The sequence below is a fragment of the Nannobrachium achirus genome (genome assembly GCF_963921795.1).
Source record: "Nannobrachium achirus genome assembly, chromosome: 11".
Lineage (NCBI taxonomy): Eukaryota > Metazoa > Chordata > Actinopteri > Myctophiformes > Myctophidae > Nannobrachium > Nannobrachium achirus.
Window position 1 is genome coordinate 51,032,802 of NC_137820.1, and position 23,245 is coordinate 51,056,046.

Below are 23,245 nucleotides of genomic sequence, written 5' to 3' on the forward strand. Positions count from 1 at the left end.
CTCCTCTAAGGTATATTCATGACATAGTTCAATATTGAAAATGGGTGGTCTTCCCCTTTAAATCAAATATCTGTTTGTTGCCTACAGTATTGGTGTATAATCTTCCTCACTGTCTTAATCTAACAAAACATTTCCACACTATTGAAAAATGAACAGTGTGAGATTTGCATTGCGAATAAGTTAGTTAATGGACACTGTACCTCAATACCTGGTTGGGTATGTGCCTCACTGCCTTTCACACATGCATTGTAACCTGGAGGTTTTCCAGACTTTAACTGGTGGGGCTGCATGTGTGAACTGAATGCAAATGTCAGACTCAGTAGGATCTGACATGCAACACTGCCACGAATTACCTCTGCTCTCGTCTGTACATAGATCGATGTTATTTATCCAGCACAGAGCTATGTTGTAGCTCATTGTCTACATTAGGCCTACTTTGGTAGGAAAGTATTTTGCATAAGTGCATCAATGGCAGACTGCATGTCAAGCAATTAAATCAATCTGTGGATGGACATTTTTTAAAAGAATAATAAGTCTACTACCCAGACACTGCCCCTCACCTGATCAAACGGACTGAAGTGGACAGTCTGTTGTTGCCTGCTACATGTGTGAAAGGGCAACACCGGACAATGTTCCGACCTGATTCCTCTGACATTTTCCAGAGTTCATATGTGAAAGCACGTTGCTCTCATACCCACCACTTTCCAATGGAATTGACCTGAATGCTTACAAAGAGGGATGTGACAACACTGAAAAGTGCTAAAGATAAGAGCTGTGGTATTAATTTAAAAGGAAAGGATTCCGTCATGCCTTTCTCTAGTTGTACATTAGTTGCTTTGGAGTTCAGCTGCAAAATATGAATATATTAAATATAAGGGCTTCTCAACAAAGGTGCGAGGTATAGTGGAATGACAGCTTAATTGGGACCTGTGAAGTTTTAAAAGTTAGTATCATGAGGCAAATTATTTCAACCACTTAAAATCAAATACAGTGTCTTTACAGTTTTACTTTTCTCAAAGTTTGTTAGTCTGCACTTTTCAGCCTCCTGTTTTCTTGAAATTCTTGACAATTTGTCTGTGCAATAGCGTGAGTTTAAATAAGTCATTTTAATAATTTGATGTGACTGAGTTGTGTTCCTTTTGTCTCAAAAGATAATTTGACCATTCTTTAATCAATGCATAATTTGTCCCTTTCTCAATTATTGAGGTGTATTGTATGTTGATACATTACAAAGAGGAGTTAACACCTGGAAGCATTTAATGGGACGTGTGTACCAGCTTGGTATACAAACAAGTCTAGTCCGTGATCACACAACTACCCGCATTGTTATCACCTTGACAGGAAATAATGCAATTCATTCTAAAGCCTTCGCCACATGTATGTCTATAACATGATTTGTGTCTAAGCAATAAAAAGAAATTAACTGAATTGTATTTACTGCTTAGCTACATTCATTTAGTTAACATTCTTTCTGAATCTGGGAGCTATTGGATTTCCTGTTTCAACAAAACAATCTCTACTTGTTGCTAAGTGCCTAACAATTTATGAAAGCTATAGGCTCTCTTTGGTTTGAATAGATGAAAATGACATCAGTATTATGTCAGCTTTGAACCCCATTAAGGGAGCTAGCCGATCAGTGACACAAAACAGCAGGAAGTAAAAAAAATAATAAAGGCCAGAAAAAAATAACTTACACTGACTATGAAGCAAAGTGTTCTGTCCAAAACACAAAAGAATTACAAAAAAGAACCGCTAATAATAATGATCACATCTTTTGATTACCCCCTCTGTTCCGTGTGTGCTGTACTCTTCCTGACTGAAACCAACTGCAACACACCAGCAAAACTAAACACTCTCCCTCTGCACTCTTGATTGCCTCTTTCGTTTATTCCTAGAATGCCAAGGAATCGGCTAGCCTCAGTTGAACGAAGCGAAATAAAGAGACTTGGTCACAAGGCTAATGCTTCCATAACAGACATATTTCAACTGAGTTTTGCCCAAGTGTCTCTTGAAATATTATTTCAAATATAAATGTCAATTTGTGGTAGACCCTGAAACATGTATACCTAAATCAACAGTTGAACACAATAGATTTGTCAGGAAGAATTCTTCAATTTATAATTTAGATAGTATTGATAACCTGCTGGTTGTGAAACCATCCAATATTCCAGTAATAAAAACAGCTTTTCAATCCAAATGTTGTGAAAAATGAGAATAGGATTTGCTCCAAACATGGTATATAGGCTATGCAATTACAGATGTGAAAACAAAGTACATCACTAAGAAAGTAAAGAAACAAGGCTTAAAAGCATTTCCCAGAGGAATTTATAATTTTGCTAAGTTGTACCCTACAAATATTGCAGGTTTAAAAGGCTTACACATGTCTGCACATTTACTGCAGAGAAAAATCTTTATGTTTGGTCACAATAGAAAAAGCAAATCTAGAGACAGTATCCAGCATAGTTTAGGTTTCTCCTCACTCCACATAATTTAGAATATATACAGATTGGATAACCTTGAAAAACAAAACATTTTGCACTCATTCTCTAGTAGCATATGCTTTGCATTATATAGTTTCTAGAGACAAGCTGGAATGGGACTTGATCAAAGAATGTTATTGATTTTCAGGAATCATTGTTTCAGCTCTGCTGAAATTGTTCAACCCGTGTCAGCCAGCCTATCCCTGTATATCATATCACGTTTAAAACTCTGCTCTTTTCACTGAGAAACATAGAACATAATTCTGATAATCTCAAATAAGAGGAATATTAAATAATACGATACATCTCATATTTGCCTTAAAACTCAGGGATATGAAGATGGACAACACATAAAAGTAGGAAAGAACGGTGTGCCATAAAAACCTGAAATTCTGAAAAAGTGGCACATATCTCCAACATAATCCATGTGTGAAATAAGTGGGGGGATATGTGTTCAGGGTTCAGGAATTGGGAGAATACACAGGTAAAAACTAATTTAGAAATAAATCTAAAAAATAAAAAGTGGAATATGAATAGTATATACAGTATGTACATACAGTATATGTACACACATCTCCACATCACTTTGGAAAATAATCTGATTATAAAATATCAATTAAGGCCTCTTATAAAATTGCCAAAGTCTTGCATATATCTAGCACACACCTGACTTAACAGTCCATTTGTCTGTCTGCTTACTGCCATGAACGTCCCTCTACTCACTGACAGGAGCATAGCCTAGCCCGACAAGTCCCAGAGAAGAGGAACAAGGCAGGATCTAATAATAACGGCGTGGCTCCCATGCAGATCTCACACTTTGTGTGGCCAGTGTATGACCTATGACCCCATGTTTGGGAAAGGTTTCAGCCCGACCTGACCTCAGTTATTATAAAAATTAAAGTTAATAAATATTTCTAAAAGTATCCACAATATGTGAGGAAAGAAATAAAATACAGGTTACTTCCTTGGCCTTGGTAACGTGCACAAGAAATCTGGCGCTGATCGGTCCTTGCGGGATTATCCCTGGACTCACAGACGCACCATTTCTAGACGTCTCGTCTCCTATTAGAGCCACGCCGCAAATAACAAGGTGTAACAGACAGAATGTAAGAGATGGGCAGACATACTTATAAAATAGTACAAACACTCTGTCAGTGGCAGGGCCTCTCCTTAGGCAGCATTATGACCCCAGAGGGACACACTGCCCTTTGGGGTCAACATCATCCTACTGTTACCCTATGTCCACTTGTGTTATGCTCCCCGTGGCTGATATTCATCAACAACTTAAAGGGTTGCCAACTTGCCATGGGATCAGCTCATGAAAACACAATGGTCTCCATTTCCATAGCTTACCTTCAGGCAACAAGTTCATTACACATACAGTATATAATACTTTCTGTTATTTTCCTTTGTGCCTGAATCAACCCAGTGCTGGGAAAGTTCTCGAGCCGTCCCCTCAGCATGATGAAATTGTTTCCAACTTCTCTTGTTGGAATAAAGCCATTTGGAAGGGCTGATGTCTTGTGAAACAGCAGGATAAGCCTCAGTTCTAAGCCACAAATGCAGTGGCTCTGATCATGGTGTGGTGTCTGGTCTTACCAGGGTAGACTGTCCCACTGCTAAAGGGTGGCGAGCACCCTCAAGAAGGATATGAGGAGGACGCATAATGACTGCCCCACACCAAAAACAAGTGCCTCCAAAGAAATCATAGTCTTCCCGGCTGCTTTGTATACACCAGCGATGGCAGCACCTGTAAACACAAACACCACAGGTTTTTCTGTGAGGTTTACCGATATTGCAATTTAAGGCTGACATCGGCCTATGCCGATATGACAGATTAATCGTGAATCCCAAACCTTGATATGAAACAGGAAAATTATAATCAAACCAATCTATTCAGTTAGACTTGCATATATTTTGTGTATGCGAGTCATTTTACCCTGAGGGACAATTCCAAACAGCGTGTTTTTTTAACAGCTTATTGTTATGATAACAAACAACTAATAAAATGGCACACTTACTGGTGAGGACGCCTCCACATACCGGCCCCAAAATTCCCATGAGGAGGATAGCAATGGGCATGAAGCGGGCCATCTTATGCTGTCGCAGAGTGGCCAGGGCAATGAGAGCTGCAGGCAAGTGGAAGACCAGCGAGGAAACTACTGCCCACAGAAACACTCCATACCACATCTCTGGAAAGGGGAGTGAGGAGTGACATTCAGATTGAAAACTTTAGTTATTCATTAGTTTGATTGAATTTTGATTATTATTACAAGCATGTGTAACAGTTTGCATTTAGGCTACTACTTGTCTTGAACCCTATTTAAACTTGGCTATTTGAAAATAGCCGATCTACAAGCAAGCACATGCACAATACGTCACGAAAAATGTACGAAACAATAAAGAAAGGTACCCTTGAAAATATGTCTGCCACCCACTGTTTGGGAAACATTACTGTTCTTGTAAGGTCAAATTTAATTGGAACTTTTCAGTTGCCAATACCAGCAACAGTTTAATGCATTTACATGCACATGAGCATTGGTCAATGAATCTACAGCTACTCTAACCCACTCACCTTATATAAAACATAGCATACTAAATCTGTGGAGTTACGTTAATCTGTGACGTGCTGCTTGCATAACAACTATGCTTCTCTCATAATGGACTGAATGAACCTCTCTTGCACATTACAGGCTGACATTTTTAATGCAGATGATGTAAATCCTGCAAGTAAAACGTTAAAGTCACAGACAACTCTACTTCCTATTCTCATATCATTGCAATGAAGGTGGGGACATGGTGATTGGTATTGTGTCTGACCAGGAAGTTAGTTTAGCGACTGTAAACAAACCCCCACTTAGCATCAGGCTAGGATCGAGATATAATAACTTCAGTACAAGAACACAGCCTCGCCAAAGAAAAGCACCGATTAGGAACTATAGTCAAATACGATGGTTGAAGTCGTGTCTAAGAGCCCATGTCCGTAATAGCTTGTGGTTTTGCAGTAATATTAAGACACTGTAAACAAGCCTCCCCTACCTGAGAAGTCGGCGAGAGACGTGTCGTTTCCACGGTTGGTGCCATTTTTCCTCGGCACCAAATTCAAGCTGAGGATTTGCTGGACGAAGCCTATGTCGTTGTTCCCGTTCTGCATGTCTTTACACAGGGGGGTGAGCGAGTGTGCCGCGTAGAAAACCCATGAGAGAATGGATGAAGACGGAGCCACTGCAACAACTGCTCGCTGGTGGAAGTGGATGCTAGCACAGGAAGGTACGGTAGCTGCTGCTAGCTACGCTAGTGTACTATCAACACACAACTTGGTGGTGCTGGTCTGACGTGCCGACGTTGTCTGACGTCACGTCACGGTTTTGCATGGCCCGTCGCATCCACGTTTTTCCCAATGACCCTGAGCGCGAAGCTGGGGGCGCGGGGGGCTGCAAGGGAAAGCAGTGCTTGTTTTGGCTGGGTGATGACGACGGAGGCGCGCCGTATGTGCCGTTATGGACAGAATAGTAAATAAATCTTCGGCCCTCCGACTTTCGGCACCTCCGCGCGGTCCAAGTGAACACAGCGAAGCGCTCCCTACCTCCTTGTCCACCACTGGCCCCCACCGTTGTGCTTAGGTTCTTTGGGAAACGCCAGGTCGCGGCGCCGTCGGGTGAGCAAAAGAAAGTATCAATATACTGCAATGTGGAAATACTCTAACTGTTCAAACCGGAATTTAAAATAGGAAAAGTACAAACGTATTGGCATCACAATGTACCAAAAGTAAAATCCGTCTAAATTGTGTAAAAGTATTTTGTAGCAGATCTACAAGCACACCACTTGTGGCATCGTGAGTTCGTGACCTATTGTGCCCAGCGGAAAGCCTGGTAATGCGAGGTTATTGTGCATGAGCTTGTAGATCGGCTATTTTCAAATAGCCAAGTTTAAATAGGGTTAAGACAAGTAGTAAATGCATGCTTGTAATAATAATCCAAATCTACAAAGTAATAAATAACTAAAGTTTTCAAATAATTGCAGTGGAGTAAAAGTACAATATTTGGTCTTAAGTAAATTTACTTAGTTACTTTACACCACTGGTTATGTAATGTCCTGTATTGTTCTCTGAGCAGTCGGAATCCTTACATTAACAGTACTGGCTTGTGTGTAGCTGTAGCATGATGTCCTGGACGCACATTCCTCGAACCTCGATTCTTGCTAAAGAAGTTTGATCGCTTGGGCTTGCTGTAGTCCCACCACCACCACAGGAAGTCAGACATGACAAAAAAAACAACACAAAAAAATAACATTCCGTCGGTTCCGTCAATTTCCCGTGCATGTCAAGTGTATGCATTAACTTCCGGTTTTGGACTTCGAAATAAAATATAAGGTCATAGCAGTGGGTGTGGTTTACTGGTGCCACAAAAAAAGAATCTGCCATTATTTTTTCTCATAGAGATTTACAAAATTATTGTTATATGATAATGTTATATTCACAAGATTTCCTGTAGGCCTAAGGTGCCATGTCATTAGGGCTTTTTGCAATGATTGTACTATTATAGGCCTACCACTGAACATTATTTAAACAATCAATCAATTACATTTTAATTATTATCGCATTAGCCTATCATTTCACTGCATTGAGTACAAAGGACCCCAATGCTTTCTTGGGTTTGAAAATGCTCTTTAATAGCAGACCGTGTATCCTGTAGCCTACTTTTGTTTATGCAAGCTGCTAATAAAGTCAAGTATGACTAACCTCCATTAGTCAATTCAATTCAATTCAAACGAGCTTTATTGGCATGAGAAAACATACGTTTACATTGCCAAAGCAAGTGTCACAAATAAAATAAAAACAGTTGAAAATGGGGAACATATACATTGGGAGGGGTACAGCATTGTGTAAACAGAGCTATGTCGCATTGTGAGATTTTATATATATACAGGGTTATAGTCCAGTCATTTTAGGCCAAAATTTGTCCAAACCTAGAACAAATTGCAATAGTAGCAAACTCAACTGATTTTGTATCCTCAATATGTCCTTAGTGAGGGAAAAAAAGTCCCAAGGAATCCCACCGGGGCAAAGTTTTGAAAACGACCTATCTACCTTCACTTACTATACACTACAATATAAAGGAAAAAATGACTGAGAAGAAATCTGCTTTAAGTGGGATGTGAGGGGTCTAACTAGGGGTTTGTCATCATGCTGAATCCATTGCAGGCATTTGTTTTGCACAAAAAACATTCTGTGGGCTAGAAATGGCCTTAGAAAACAATACACATATGGGTGCGTTTTCATGTTAGTCGGAGGCCTTAGGGTTTTTTTTTTCTCGTGCTAATCAGTCTAAAAGTTCAAAATTTTGCACAGATGTAGCTCAGGGCATGCTCTAATGATTTAGCTAGGGCGCCCGAGTCTGCGACCTTCGGGGTCGCCACAGCACCAACAAAACTCTGAAAAGTGATGACTCATCACTTTTCATCACTAAAGTCGATGGGAGCCCAACTTGATTTGGCCGCTGTGGCGACCCCGAATGTTGCAGACTCGGGCGCCCTAGCTAAATCATTAGAGCATGCCCTGAACTACATCTGTGCAAAATTTTGAACTTTTAGACTGATTAGCACGAGAAAAAAAAAAACCCTAAGGCCTCCGACTAACATGAAAACGCACCCATACGTGTATTGTTTTCTAAGGCCATTTCTAGCCCACAGAATGTTTTTTGTGCAAAACAAATGCCTGCAATGGATTCAGCATGATGACAAACCCCTAGTTAGACCCCTCACATCCCACTTAAAGCAGATTTTTTTTCAGTCATTTTTTCCTTTATATTGTAGTGTATAGTAAGTGAAGGTAGATAGGTCGTTTTCAAAACTTTGCCCCGGTGGGATTTCTTGGGACTTTTTTTCCCTCACTAAGGACATAATGAGGATACAGAATCAGTTGAGTTTGCTACTATTGCAATTTGTTCCGGGTCTAACCCTAAAATGACTGGACTATAACTATGTTTAGGGGTTAGGCTTTTGGAACAAATAACAGCATTATTTTTTTCTCAAAATGCCAATGATGCTCTTATTGTGAACTCCGCCAAGCAAAAGTCACATCCTGTGTACGTACTGACTAGCGCAAGTATGACGGAATACTGAACGCTCGCCTGCCCCACACGTTTCATGTACTGGAATTGAATCTTTGTAGTGTATGTTTATTTTTGAAAGGACATCAGCCTCTTGTTTACGCGTACCGTTTGATAATAAAGCATCGCTGGCAAACAGCAACATTACACTGTGAGAGACTTTGTCAGGTTTCTGGGCTAACATAGCATTAACGGCGCTTTGCAACGGTGTCTCTCTCTCACCTTATTGTTTTGCATCTAGAATTGAATCGTCTTTTGGAGGGGAAAAATGAACTATTCCGATTATGATTCCGACGGTTATTCGTCAAATGAGGACGTAGACTACGTACCGTCAGGTGAGAATTATTATGTCATACTTTATATCTTCCATACAACTTTCAAAATAAAGACAATATTTCAGTCAATGTGGCATAGATGGAAAACAGGTCTAGTCTAGAGCTTTTACCTGTCAGTTCCACACAAAAAAGGAACAAAACAAAATATGAATCAGAACATTTTAGCATTTTCCAGAGGCTATAAAATTGGGATAATGAACCAATTTTAGATTTTTGAGAAACGAAAATCAAGTCAATTCCTATAGGCCTACTACCTGATGATAATACCGTTATTAAGTGAGAGACTTGATACACACACACACACACACACACACACACACACACACACACACACACACACACACACTCATCCCATTGATTGATTGATTGATTGATTGAAGAATTTATTAGAAGTTTGCAATAGAAAAAAGTACAGTTTCATGACAGTACAAATCACTGGTACAAGGTCAACTAAAAGGAGATCCTAGAAAGCCGAGGCAAATTGTTGAAAATAGCTTTCAACAATTTGTCACATTCTTTCAGATCAGTGTTGTTCACAGCTAAAAATCTTTTTATGCCAAATGTTTTGTTTGTATGTATGTTTACTTTGAGTCTCTCTGACCTGTCTCTCTCGCTCTGTTTCTAGATGATAACCTAAGTGAAGATGACATGACCCAGTGTGTGAAAGAAGACCCTCTTGATGAGAATGATGTTGTGCCACACGGTCATGAGGGAACCACAACGACCACAAAGAAGAAAAAGAAGAAGGGACAGGATATCGGCATGAGGTGGGCAGTAAATGCAAGCAAGATGCTATGATGCTGTCTGGCATCTATATAAAGTTCTAATACCAACCGTTGATGGCCCAGAATGTCTGGAGAGAACAGTGTTGACCCAGGTGAACAAATGGAGTACAAAGGCAGTGGTTCGTTGTTCGCAATCCCTAGTTACACATTACACATAGATACACATTTTTTTTTTACTCTGGGACTGGAACCCCACTTTACACTGTGAAATGAAATCCTCAACAGTGTTCATTTAACTCTTAGAGTGTTGAGAGTTGACATAACTAAGGGTCCATTTGGTTCCTAACGATCAAATCATTTAGCTGGGGAAATGTAATGCCAAGCCCAAAATAGGGACATCACGTTGAAAGTGGCTTGAAATCGGGACACAAAAGCTACATACTGGTAATTGCCAATACTGAAAATAATCCACAAATAATACATCAGTCTGGCTCCAGAAGAAAGAGCAGAATATAATTTGCAGACCACCTGAAACCCTGCCCATTGTTATACCTAGCACACCTGGCCAATGAATACACTATCCAACCTTCCTAACAGCTGTATGGAGGAAGCTTGCAAAGGCTTTTATTGCTTTTACTGCCCTAGTCATGCTATAGCTCCTTTCGGAACCTCTCCCTCCACTGCTACGCAGCTCCGAGATGAGGTTCCTCCCCGTCGTATGCCAGAATCTTCCGGATGGGTGGACGATCCGCCATTAGCGATCACTTCTTACCTTTGGTGAACATTCTATCCAAAAAGTGACGGGTTTCTGCTGATCTATAATCGTTTTACTTCTTTAGCGTGGAAGAAAATTGAAGCACTGGGTTAAAATAAAGACTCATTATGGCTCATTATGTCAGCCGGTTTTGTGTTTTCCCCGTTGTGTATATACCACGTGACCAGGGGAGGCAGTAATGTTATCCTATGCGGCCGCAACTCCCGGAATGTCTAAAAAACATGGGACCGGCTGACAAAATGAGCGATATAAAGTCTTTATTTCAACCCAGTGCTTCGATTTTCTTCCACGCTAAAGAAGTAAAACGATTATAGATCAGCAGAAACCTGTCACTTTTTGGATAGAATGTTCACCAAAGGTAAGAAGTGATCGCTAACGGCGGATCGTCCACCCAGCCAGAAGATTCTGGCATACGACGGGGAGGAACCTCATCTCGGAGCTGCGTAGCAGTGGAGTGAGAGGTTCCGAAAGGAGCTAGTCATGCTATTGAAGAAAATGTACACTTTCTATGTACTGGCTGCTGGTGTAGTTGAAATCTGCTGTCATTTTCCAGCCACTAAAGTCAACTTTCCAAACGGGCTGTTTGGTTGCATTTATTCATTCAATGAAAGCTGTGTGTGTAAGGCTGTTTTAGTTGTTATTAAAGATGTTTTGTGTTCTGTTTTGCTAATATTCACAGAAAGCGGAAGAAAGGCTGTTTGAAACTAGAGGGAGAAGAGCAGGAAGGTAGTACAGCAGAGGAGAAAAAAGAAGAGCCGCTGGAGGATGCTGAAGAGGGAAGAACCGACGCCTCCCACAACAATGTCGACTCGGGTCAGAAGAAAAAGGCAGATGATCTCTGGGCCAGTTTCCTAAGTGATGTTGGATCCAGACCCAAACCCTCGTCATGTACCCCACAGTCTTCAAGTGCACAGCAGGTAGGGATGGGACGATAAGTGATATTACCGTTTATCGTGATAAAAAACACTCACTATAATCGTATTGTTGAGATTTAATTTATCATGATATCGTCCTCCGTCATGCACTTGGATCAATTCACCTCCTATTTGCCGAGCTGCATATCCGGTACCACTTAAACCTTCTATAATTGTTAAAAGGTACTTATAATATACATACTTGATTCAGTCTTTTTTTCACTCTATCAAATGTCTTAGTCTATCTTTGTCTATCAAACCCGTCGCAACGCGACGCGTTGTGAGCTTGTAGATCTGCTATTTTTTTGGCAAATGTTCCGCCCCAGGATAATGGATTTTGATTATCGCGATAATATCGTAAATGTTGTCACAATAATAGTGATATGAAATGTTCATATTGTCCCATCCCTAACAGCAGGTATATGGAGCTTTCCCAAAGTAGTTGTGCAACAGTTGATTATGATCAAGCAATTTAGCAGAGAGCCATGTATTATTCTCCAACAGCGAGGAGTTGTATAGCAAGCAACACATACAGTATAGTATATACTGTTTAGAGAGCTGAATTAACTACTCATCTAAACTTAATATCTCTGTGTTTAATTCACAATATGAACAATGAACAATATGATCGCAGGCACAAGTGACGGATTCAGCTGGGTGATACAGAGAAAATGAATTTCCACAGTTTGACCAAATACCCCATCTCAATATATTTCATTTTATTTTATCCCTTATGTCAATAAAAGGGCTATTTTCTGGTATGACACACACATACGCACACACACACACACACACACACACACACACACACACACACACACACACACACACACACACACACACACACACACACACACACACACACACACACACACACAAGCACCCCATACCCCCGGGAGTGTACTTATGTTACCTCAGCCCTATGTTCCCTCAACACTAACACCAAGCCTAATCCTAGACTGGGGAACATAGGGCTGAGGGAATGTCCCCATACCCCCCCCCCCCCCCCCTCCCATCTTCCAATCCATACCTAGCACTTTGTAGCTGAAATCCCCACCCCATACGCGTGATAGCGAAATGAAGTTCGTCACACTATTCAATAATTTGATTAATTCTTCAAAGTCGACCATCTCATCCATGACAAAAAAAATGCATTATAAAACAAAATGCCAGATGCAACCAACAATACAATGCTAAATTATAGGTATGTTATTAATTTTCTGTCTTTATCTATAAAGAAATGCTAACCTAAATATCCGTTATTAGCCCTAGTGATGATACAGCTTTAGTCCTTTTTTCCACTCCCCTCATGCAGGGCAAATGAAGGCTGGGTAGTTCATATCATCAGGTTGATCGTGTTGGTATGACCTCAAGGACCTGCCAGAGGTGCCAGAATCTTTGAGAAATATTTTACTTTTTTTCTCTGTCAGGTTGAATCATCAGCATCGAAGGGGTCTTTATCGTCTTCAGAACCTGCCAAGTCCTCAGAACCCTCCAAAGTCACCATCACCAAGGTGTTTGATTTCGCAGGAGAGGAGGTCAGGTATGAGTGATCCCACTTCACTTACTGTACGTTTTTCAGGGCCCGGTTTCCACATGACCCCTGGCGTCCTCCTCACTGAAGTATATGGGCCCCATTGGGCCGGGGTATAATGGGAAGTTCCAATTTGGAACGTAAGAGATCCTGAGTCTGATTCATTGTAAAAAAAAAAAAAGAAAAAAAAAGAGAGAGATATATCCTTCCGATTCATCAAGAGGCAGAGAAATAACGAAATGTGTCTGTGTAGTAAATCAACGCACGCAAACTATGTAATATCACCATAGTTCACTTGGTAGAGAAATTGGAGAATAATCAGTTACCCTAATGTTCAGCATTTAAGGCCATATATATACATGTGTACATGTATTAGGGATGTCAAAAATGGACCTTTATCAAAATCGATTATTCTATAGCAATAATCGAATATTATTCGAAAATCGATAATTAATTATTATTATTTTTTTTTTATAAAAAAAAAAAAAATCTTCTTGTTTTTCTTTTTTTTTTTACTGGATTTCAATGCACATTTACATATGTACAACATGGCTCTTCAGGTAATTGGTAGCCTAACTACTACTCTTCATCTTTCTTTTTAGTGTGCCAGTGTACTGTTCACCTAATCTCTCAAGAACAGATTCTGTGATGCTTTACAATACAGAGGACGCTGTTTTCCCTTTTCTTTGATGATGGCCACCAAGTACCAAACAATCAAGCCTGAATCAATCACACCTGTGTCTGAGACAGGGGGGAGGGGAGTGTGTAGCAGGCAGCTGCCACTCTGCTGTGCTCCTTCACTCTGTCTACACAGTTTACAGTTGGTGATGGTGTGAATAATAAATCAATGGCCATTTACTATTATCATTAATACTATTGTTAGCCTATATTCTATATTTTGGTTGAAACTAACTAAGCCAAAAAATAGTATTAAAAAAAAAAAAAAAAAATCGATTTTCGATTATGAAATATTAAAATCGAATATTGATTAATAGAACGAATATTCGAAAATCGATTATTCGGTGACATCCCTAACATGTATGCATTTATGCAACAGTAATACGTTCTCAGTGTGTATCATTGTGCATAGATAATGACAGCTCAAAAAATAGATTTTATTTGATTGCCGTCAGTGTCAAAACCTAAGAATCTAGCCTGTAATTGGCATGAAATACCTTCAACAGAGCTATGACTGATTTATAGTTAATGATGCCTTTAGCTGTCCCAATCATAACCACAAGATGGGAGCAAAGCTCCACAAATGAATCTGCTGTCAGCATCAGCTTTAGATTATTTGTAGTATTCTATGGCTGAGACTTCTGACTTTTTAGCTTTTTACCATAAGGTTCTGCGACTTCTGCGCAGAGTTTACTGCTTTTCAAATCAAGTCAAATGTTATTTAATTAATTTTTTTTCAGGTGTGTTTGATTAGGAGGAAGTTGCCTTGGTGGTGATATGAATTAGGTTAGGGTTATACTTAATCAGTTGTATTTTGTACAAAAATACTTGCTTTCTATTATGTACACGGGAGGCAAAAGAGGAGCTGATTGCATATACAGTATGTGTGTTTGCTTGTTTGACCAACCACACAGGAAAGGTGCTTATCTCGAGGCAGATATAGTTATGCAGTTGCACCCATATAAAGTGTATTTCCCATAAAAAACTAATACAATCCAAAATAGGATTTGACAAAACAACAAGACGTTGGGGCGCCTGCTGGCCTACCGGCCCAGGCGCATACCACATAGGCTCAGTGTAGCCTGACAGCGTGTCGCTGGTTAGATTCCCGATCCCAACCAACCTTTGCTGCGTGTCACTCCCCATCTCTCTCCCCAGTCCTGTCAGTCTACTGTCCTATCAATAAAGGCATAAAAGCCCCCAAAATATCTTAAAAAAACAACAACAAGACGTTAGTTCATGGAGGAAAATATGATTGAAATGAGATTCACCAGCACCAGGAAGGAAAATGACATTCATGACCTTTCTTACTATGGGTTTTATTGAGGTGAATGTTCCAATATGATACAAAATAAGGCATATATAGGTTCTAATCTGGAAAGATATTTTAAATGAGAATGACATGATATGCCTTATCATGGGATATCATATGGGACAGTACTACAGCTTGAGCTCTATGACAGAAACCGCAGGCAATTATCGCAACGCATGATTAACATCTTCCAAATGAGCTCATCTCTCGTTCAGCCCATTCTGTGTTCAGGCAAACAGGCTGTCGACCATCATTTCCTATTGAAATTCAGTGTAATTATCACAGCATATGATTAACATATATCACATGCAGGAAGACCTCATCACCACAGCAATGATGGATGCATGTTGTACGGTGTAATCTGTGGTGTCACACCCATATGTTTACGTTCAAGTAGAGCTTTTACGTTATGGCATTGATTTGCTGCAGTATCAGCTCTAGGCAAGAACTTTCTCCACGATAGATGTTTATGGCTATTCATATGCATTTGTTTGTCCTGTGTGGGCCATGGAATATGATTTTGATTCAAATTGATTTAATGACATTTTAGTAATTTAAACTAAACCTAAGTTAGTGATGTATCCACTATACCATAAACATTTCTAAGCAATTTCAAAATGTCTGTTTAGGCTTGGATAACCTGTGATCATTTATTTTTATTTTGAACATTATTTTGTATTTTATTTCCTTATTTTACTGCCTTTGTATGGTCTAAAATAAATGTAATCGTGGAGTAATGTATTGTAAAATAAATTGTCAGATTATAAATTACTAAAATAATAATAATAAAACATATATATAGTTTGTTCTGAACATAATATGTAGCCTAGTGGAAACTTACAGTATCAACCTGTCTAGTCCTGAGTGATGTCTGGACTCATAGTTGGACTGAATATTTAGATCCAGCTTTACATAATGCTAGTAATTAAACTATAAAATGAAATGAAAGCAGACACTGATGCCTAGAAGCTCATCCAGGATTATTGTAAATCACTGACATTACATTTGCCATCTTTAGGCGATTCTTCTTCTGTGGACCAGGAGCCAGTTGCACCACCTCACACCAAGTTAAAACTTAGCCTAGTTGAAGCTTGTTGTGCAACCCTACACTGTTCAAGGGATTAAACTGATTTAAAAGAACACAAAAATAAAAACAATCCGTAAAAAAACAGTGGGACATGAAAAAAATAAAATAATAGTAAACTGATTTTGATACTGTATTAACTCATTTTCCTGAGGACCCCCTTGGAATCCCCCAAAGGACCCCTGGGGGTCCCCGGACCCCACTTTGAGAAGCAATTCCCTATAAATCACGGTCACAGCAGTCTCTCCACCAACTGTTCTGAGTCATTATCATTATGTAGGGAGCTGCTTCATTCTGTATTATTCTGGCAGCATATGATTAGCATACAGTATATCACGTTGGCAACGTTCCACTATGGCTCTGATGGATGCCAGTGGTTGTAGAGTCTAATGTGTGATGGGTAATGTGGACGTTCCCAGAGGATGCAGTGGTTGATCCTGATATAGCCTGGCATGTCTCGTGGGAGAGACGCCTAACCCAAATGCAGGCATAGATACTGTGTGTAGATGATAATATGCACCCCCTTTCGTGTGTGTGTGTGTGTGTGTGTGTGTGTGTGTGTGTGTGTGTGTGTGTGTGTGTGTGTGTGTGTGTGTGTGTGTGTGTGTGTGTGTGTGTGTGTGTGTGTGTGTGTGTGTGTGTGTGTGTGGTGTGGTGTGCGTGCGTGCGCAAGGGGATGAGTGTGCTATGCACTCCTGCACACAAAATGGAGACGGAATAGTTTCTGATAACATTTAGATTCAAGTTGTTAAATAACTTCAACAGAAGGAGGCTTCAGTGCCCAGATACTTAACTAGTTTCTCACTGGTGTTGTGCGGCATAAATAGCCGATCTACAAAAACATAACACGTCGTGCTACGTGCTTGTAGATTGTGCTGCTTATGGATTGAGCTTGTTGAGTAGATTGTGCTTGTCGATGGTGTTTGTAGATACTGTAGGCTTGTAGTGTTATGAATAAGATAGTCTGGATGTGAATTTCCCTGCTCATCTCACTGCACCATGAGAAGAAGACAGCCGTTGATCTGTATCTACATCACAACAAGCTTAATGTCCTGTGTGGGCAGAGTCCATGGAGGCTCTCATTCAGTCACGGTTCCCTGTTATTACTTGCTAAGGGGGAAAAAAACAAGGCTATAAATCTCATCTCATTCAGCAGTAAGGGAAACTGAGAGTGCCCAAACGTTTTATTTTTATTTATTTTTTTTGACGAGGAGGGCCATAAGCTAAGATGTAACTTCGTTTAGTGGGCTGCAAGATTAAAAATAAATAAATAGGTAAAAATGTTTTTGACTAATAATTTTGTAGTAAAGTAATGTCTTCATAGGCCTTATATACTGTATACAGTATATTCACATTGCTTAATTCAAAATACACATCAAATTGTTAATGTTAACTCAAAAAAGCACAACTCAATTTACTAATCATGTTCAACATAAAGAGACTTCGCCACACCAAATGAATGAAATTATATTTAATGATGAATACAGATGAAGACATGAATGCAGTAGTATTTAAAGAATACAATTATGATTGATCTGATATGTCCAGATCAGATCAGACCAGATCATTGGCGGATACCAGCTTCAAATCTGTGGACTGTAGGTAATCGGATACGTTTTTTATGAGACTGAATATGCTTTCCAGTATGAAAAGTATGATTTTGTAGTACTAGACCTTACCCGTTCAAAGATGTGTGCTCCAAAATATGTGCAGAGTGTGGGTTGTGGGGAAAGTTACTGTAACTGGTGCGTGCGTGAGAGCATCATAATGTAAGGAGCAGCTCATGGAGGAGTGTATATTTATTTACCCGTTGGAAGATGAGACACACATCAAACGCACCTGGTGAGAGAGAGAGAGAGAGAGAGAGAGAGAGAGAGAGAGAGAGAGAGAGAGAGAGAGAGAGAGAGAGAGAGAGAGAGAGAGAGAGAGAGAGAGAGAGAGAGAGAGAGAGAGAGAGAGAGAGAGAGAGAGAGAGAGAGAGAGCACATTCCTGAGAGAATGCACATTCCTAACTGTGAGAGAGGGAGCTGTGTGTGTGTGTGTGGGGCTCCAGATCCCATGCCCTGGAGGAACAGACGTAACCCTGGCAACAGACAATAGAAAACGCTACTAAACAGCTTTAATTTGGGAGAAATGAAATTCGGGCTCCGTCACCGTTGGTATAATGCTAATGGCCAATACCATGTGAACTTTGGGATCAGTTGCTGAAGCGAGTGAATAGATAAACGTAGATAAGCGTGAGCGTTAGAGCGTGAGTGAGTTGTTTGGAAAATGATATGTTTGATGGTTTACATGTTTACAAGTCGATCAATTGTCTTTCACATACTTGTTTTATTTATTTATTCCTTCTTCATTCTTCACAGTCAGGTTTGTGTGGAGGGGGGGGGGGGGGCTTCCCTGCATCCAGTCCTTTATTCCCTCTTCACCACCATTCTCATTCTTCCTCTGTGTCAGGGTTACTAAAGAGGTATCGGCAGACTCCAAAGAAGCCAAGAGTTATCTGAAGAACCAGGATACGGCAGCAGTGGACACAGGAGAGGAACAGGAAAGACCAGCACCCAACAAACTGCTACCGCCAGGTCCCAGGTACACACACACGCACGCACGCACGTACTCACGCACGCACGCACGCACGCACGCACGCACACACACACACACACACACACACACACACACATTCGCACTGCAGCCTTAATCAGTATGGGTGTGTGTAAATGTGTATGACGTGGCAGTAATCCTGCAGGATTCATGGCTTCACTTTAAGCTCTGTAGCTAGGGTGTCATACGAACAAACATACAAATACAAATGGAACACACACTCACTCACATACATAACCAGCTAATGAGATTATCACTTATCTTCTGTGTGTGTGTGTGTGTGTGTGTGTGTGTGTGTGTGTGTGTGTGTGTGTGTGTGTGTGTGTGTGTGTGTGTGTGTGTGTGTGTGTTTGGGGGGGGCATATAAATACATTTTGGTGTACAGGGAAATTAATTTTCCGCTTCAGCATCCATTCACAATGAACTGTGTTGTGACATTAATATCAGTATAATGGAATTTCCACCGCTGTAGATTTGTTTCAATGCAAACTTATGAATATAATTTGCGTGTAGTGTGTGTGTGTGTGTGTGTGTGTGTGTGTGTGTGTGTGTGTGTGTGTGTGTGTGTGCGCGCGCACATGCGTGTGTGTGAATGAGGGGGTGTACAGCAGTCCAAATGCTTTCCTTTCCCACCCCTCTCGTTAAATCTTGTCGTTGCTATGGCGATTAATGGATTGGGGATGAGCACGTCTTTCCCCTGAAGTCCCAGACAGGAAACAGGAAATCATCTCCCAACAGACAGGAAGTGCAGTGTGTCCTCCACACATAAGGCATTTCCTGTTTATTTTATTCCCTGCTGCATGGGTAGGAGGAGCATCATACATTAGCCTGTAGTGTGTGTGTGTGTGTGTGTGTGTGTGTGTGTGTGTGTGTGAGTGTGAGAGAGAGAGAGAGTGAAAGAGAAAGAGAAAGAGAATCAGTCAGGAGTAAAAGAGTGAGAATACATGTGTTTTGATGTATGTTTTTATAGTGAGGGGCGCCCAAACCGCACAACAGGAAAAGGACCATCACTCCCTCACATACACACACTTAACACTCGGCTTCAGAGGTTTGTTAATGGTTTGTGTTGAAGGCCCAGATAGCGTTGTTGTGGTTATGTAAGGTAATGGTTTACAATCTCCCTTGATTATCTCTATTGGCGTGTTTACTACAGTTTCCCGCTCAAAATGAGAGAGAGGATGGCGTCCTCCCACAAAATGCAGAAACAATGGCTTAGGGAAGCAAATGGAGAGCTATGGTCCCCACTCCCTACTCCTTTAGGGCAGGGGTCTTCAACGTTTTCAGGCCAAGGACCCCTTAGCTGAGAGAGAGATATGATGCAGGGACCCCCAGATTCCATATAGTTTCATCGTTTGACAGCACAATCATCAGTGTATTCTGGATTAATATCAATTTGTGTTATCAGATATGTAATCACTTAAAATGTCAATACTTAATAAACATGACCTTTCACTCTGTACTTAGTCTGCTCTTTTTCCCCTCTACACCAAACCTCTCGAAAATAGCCGATCTACAAGCTCACAATGCCTCGCAGCGCGAGCTTGTGGATCTGCTATTTTTGGCTAAAGTACTCCGAATAAAAATGGAGAAAAAAATGTTTCTATCGCACAAAGATTTGGAGGACCCCCTGTAGTAACTCTGAGGACCCCCTATTGAAGACCCTTGCTTTAGGGTATTGTTGTCAGTACTTTTGCACATAATGTGAAATTTGTCCTCTGCATTTATCCTTCCATCCTAACTATTAGGAGCAGTGGGTGCCATTTCTACAGTGTCCGGGGAGCAGTTATAGGGTTGTGTCTTGCTCAGGGACACTTTGACACATAGGCCGTGACCAGAGGGCAAACCAGTGACCTTAATTGCACATTATGTGAACAATGGTGAACAAATCTACATTACAAAACTGGACACTGCATTTTTGTTACTTCCTTTAGAAATGTTTTACCATTTGAATTTGTGAGGGTTTTTTAAACATTGGCATCTACTTATTTGCGTTTGCTTATGTGCTATTTGTCCGGGTAGCTCAGTTGGTAGAGCACTCACCTTTCGAACCCGGGCACGGCTTGGGTGTGGCAAGTCGTGCAGTAAGTACTGGGAGCTGATGGTAGCAGGTGCTATGCTCCACTTCAGCAATCCATCTCCCAGAGGTCTAGCGCATAGTGAGACGGAGATGGACTCCCGCACTCTGGCTGATAACGACAATAACTACTTTTAAACCTATCTCACGAATTTTTGGAGTATCATGGCATGGCAAGGTAACTTACAAAACCCAAACCACTACCAAACTGTCATTGTGCTTTAAGCATATTTGTCTCCGGGTCCTCCTGAACTGAAACGTCTTATATTAAAATACAGAAAATATCTCCAATGGGGAAGAAGTCCCAATTGAATCGAGTTGAGTGATGCTGCAGCAGGCTGTGCTCTGTGTAGAAAAGTGGCTCAGCCAAATGGGGAAACTGAAAGAAATGAGGTGAATATAGAATAACATGTCCAGCCGCTCTGTAACCCAGTTGGCCGCCTTTCTATTGGTTGGTCCTCCCCAGAGTGAGTGAGTGTGTGTGTGTGTGTGTGTGTGTGTGTGTGTGTGTGTGTGTGTGTGTGTGTGTGTGTGTGTGTGTGTGTGTGTGTGTGTGTGTGTGTGTGTGTGTGTGTGTGTGTGTGTGTGTGTGTGTGTGTGTGTGTGTGTACTGTGTGTGTACTGTGTGTGTGAAGAAAGAACATGGCAAGCTGGTGCAGAGCCGGTGATCAGACCTGCTGTGCTCCATATACAGTACTGTAGGTCTGGACCAGAATGCTTAGTAGGCACATTTGCAGGGCCGCTCCCATCTTTTCCTCCCTCGTTCATTTTCCTCCTTATCCATCATCAGGGCTTCCTAGACCTGTCCTGCTCTCTGGCCTAATTTCTTCTCTTTCTCTCTGTCTCACTGCCTCTCTCCTTTCCGTCTCCATGTTACATGTCGTGGCCTCTCTCATTTCTATTCCTTCGACTCTCCTGTTTTTTACCCGCTGTTTGTCTTTTCTCCCTCCCTCTCTCTCTCTCTTTCTCTTTCTCTTATCCCCAGTCCACCTCTCTTGTCCTCATTTTCCTGTCTGTGTTTTCCCTCCCTCCCTTCCGACTCTCTGTGCTTCTCTCTCCTCATTTCAACTTCCTTCACACTTTAGGAGTATTTCTCTTTCTGTCCCTTTCATTTAGCTCACCCCTTACTCATACACACACGCGCACACACACTCACACACACATCTGTGCTCTGAATGCAGCAGACAATTCTGTTCTGTTGACGTATTCACACAATCCATTTATCTTTATCGGCATATGGCCGAATGCAGGGACGGAGATCATATTTTCGCCTGTGTGTTTTTTTCTTTGTCTGTCTGTCTTTCTATCCTTGGCTAATCATGCAAACTACTACACAGATCAGCGTCAAAATTCCTGTGCACGCTGTCAGTAGGCCATTTCAGAATATTTTTTCAAATCTATCAACGGCAACAATGTTATTTCGGTGAATGTTTAAAGGGATAGTTTTTCGCAAGAAAATAATTTGAGGAATCTTTGTGTCTCCATAGGGCACAAAGTAGGCTATTTGTGTCTCCATAGGGAACAACTGCAGGTCATCAAATTATTGGCTTAGGAATACTACAAAAACAAAGAAATAGCCATGAATTCAAATCTGCATGGGGTTGGGGTGAGTAATCGAGAGAAAAAGAAATATCTTGGGGGTGAACTATCCCTTTAACTTCATACTCACTGTACCTCCAAGCTATGGGACATGCGCCTGTGATAGTATGGAGTGGGACTTGCCAATCAGACACAAACTCTCTCTCTCTCTCTCTCTCTCTCTCTCTCTCTCTCTCTCTCTCTCTCTCTCTCTCTCACACAGCACACCTATGAATTGTGCGAACGTTGTCTGATTAACACCAACACACTACATTTTTGTATTTTTTTTTTTTTTATAAATCTTTATTCAAACATCATGACGTACAATTAACAAGACAATACGAAACAGGCAATACAGTACAGTACAACACAAACACAAACGACAAGTTATCAATACATCAATATAAAACAAATCATAGCCAGGGGGAATTATTAAACGAAATATTAAAATGTGAACATAAAAGAGTAGTTTTTTCAGCCTTCTTATTTTTTGAGTCACTAATTGTTTGAATATACTGCTTGGCTTCAATACAACATACCCGCATGCACATATGACGCAACAACCTCGGTTAGGTTTTCCTGCATATCAATCATGCCTAGACCTGTAGTGTTTTTGGGAACGTCGTTCTTTTCTCGCTGGAAAAGCAACAGCTGCTTTACTTGTGACAGCAAGAACAACAATAAGGTTTTTTGGCTCTGCCAAGACATGTCATCTAAAGAACAACATCAGGTAGCCTACATTAATCCTTAAATCCCTGCATTTTATTTAGTTGACTGGAATCCCCCAGGGGTCTAGACTTTCTTCCCTCTACACTAAATATCTTTTCCCCAATTGTGGCGGAATGTTTCCCCCGAATAGGGACCATAGACTGTAAAAAATAAATTAAGAAAATACCCATTGAGTTTAATGGCCAGCAGGAGTGGAATTAGCGACACCCTCTAGGCCATTAATGAGAACTGCAGCGTTTTCATGACTTTCTTATTAGCTTCAAATTCAGAACCGGATGCTTGGTGCTTGTTAGGGACACTAGAGGAATGTGAATGATGT

At 40.8% G+C, this 23,245-nt stretch overlaps 2 protein-coding genes across 2 annotated transcripts in view; one reads left to right on the forward strand and one right to left on the reverse strand.

Moving 5' to 3' along the window:
- Position 1: 1 nt before the first annotated feature.
- Positions 2–5,716, reverse strand: tmem170a (transmembrane protein 170A). Its single transcript, XM_080737716.1, has 3 exons — positions 5,520–5,716; positions 4,502–4,672; positions 2–4,230 (listed from the first exon to the last, which is right to left on the reverse strand). Exons 1-3 carry the CDS (start codon positions 5,632–5,634, stop codon positions 4,100–4,102), a joined length of 417 nt encoding a protein of 138 aa, XP_080593842.1. The 5' UTR covers positions 5,635–5,716; the 3' UTR covers positions 2–4,099.
- Positions 5,717–8,644: 2,928 nt separating this feature from the next.
- The window catches only part of cfdp1 (craniofacial development protein 1), a 30,616-nt gene continuing 16,015 nt past the window's right edge, over positions 8,645–23,245 (forward strand). The window contains exons 1-5 of the mRNA XM_080736818.1: positions 8,645–8,925; positions 9,551–9,692; positions 11,105–11,342; positions 12,770–12,882; positions 18,402–18,533. Coding sequence (XP_080592944.1) covers positions 8,859–8,925; positions 9,551–9,692; positions 11,105–11,342; positions 12,770–12,882; positions 18,402–18,533 — 692 coding nt within the window. The 5' untranslated portion in view covers positions 8,645–8,858. The remainder of the gene's footprint in view (positions 8,926–9,550; positions 9,693–11,104; positions 11,343–12,769; positions 12,883–18,401; positions 18,534–23,245) is intronic.

Excerpts from the sequence above, each read along its gene's own strand:
- tmem170a (XM_080737716.1), bottom strand. The coding sequence starts at position 5,634 with ATGCAGAACGGGAACAACGACATAGGCTTCGTCCAGCAAATCCTCAGC. Across the intron at positions 4,673-5,519 it reads GTCTCTCGCCGACTTCTCAG|AGATGTGGTATGGAGTGTTT; the intron begins GTAGGGGAGGCT and ends TCCCCTTTCCAG. Across the intron at positions 4,231-4,501 it reads ATGTGGAGGCGTCCTCACCA|GTGCTGCCATCGCTGGTGTA; the intron begins GTAAGTGTGCCA and ends TTGTGTTTACAG.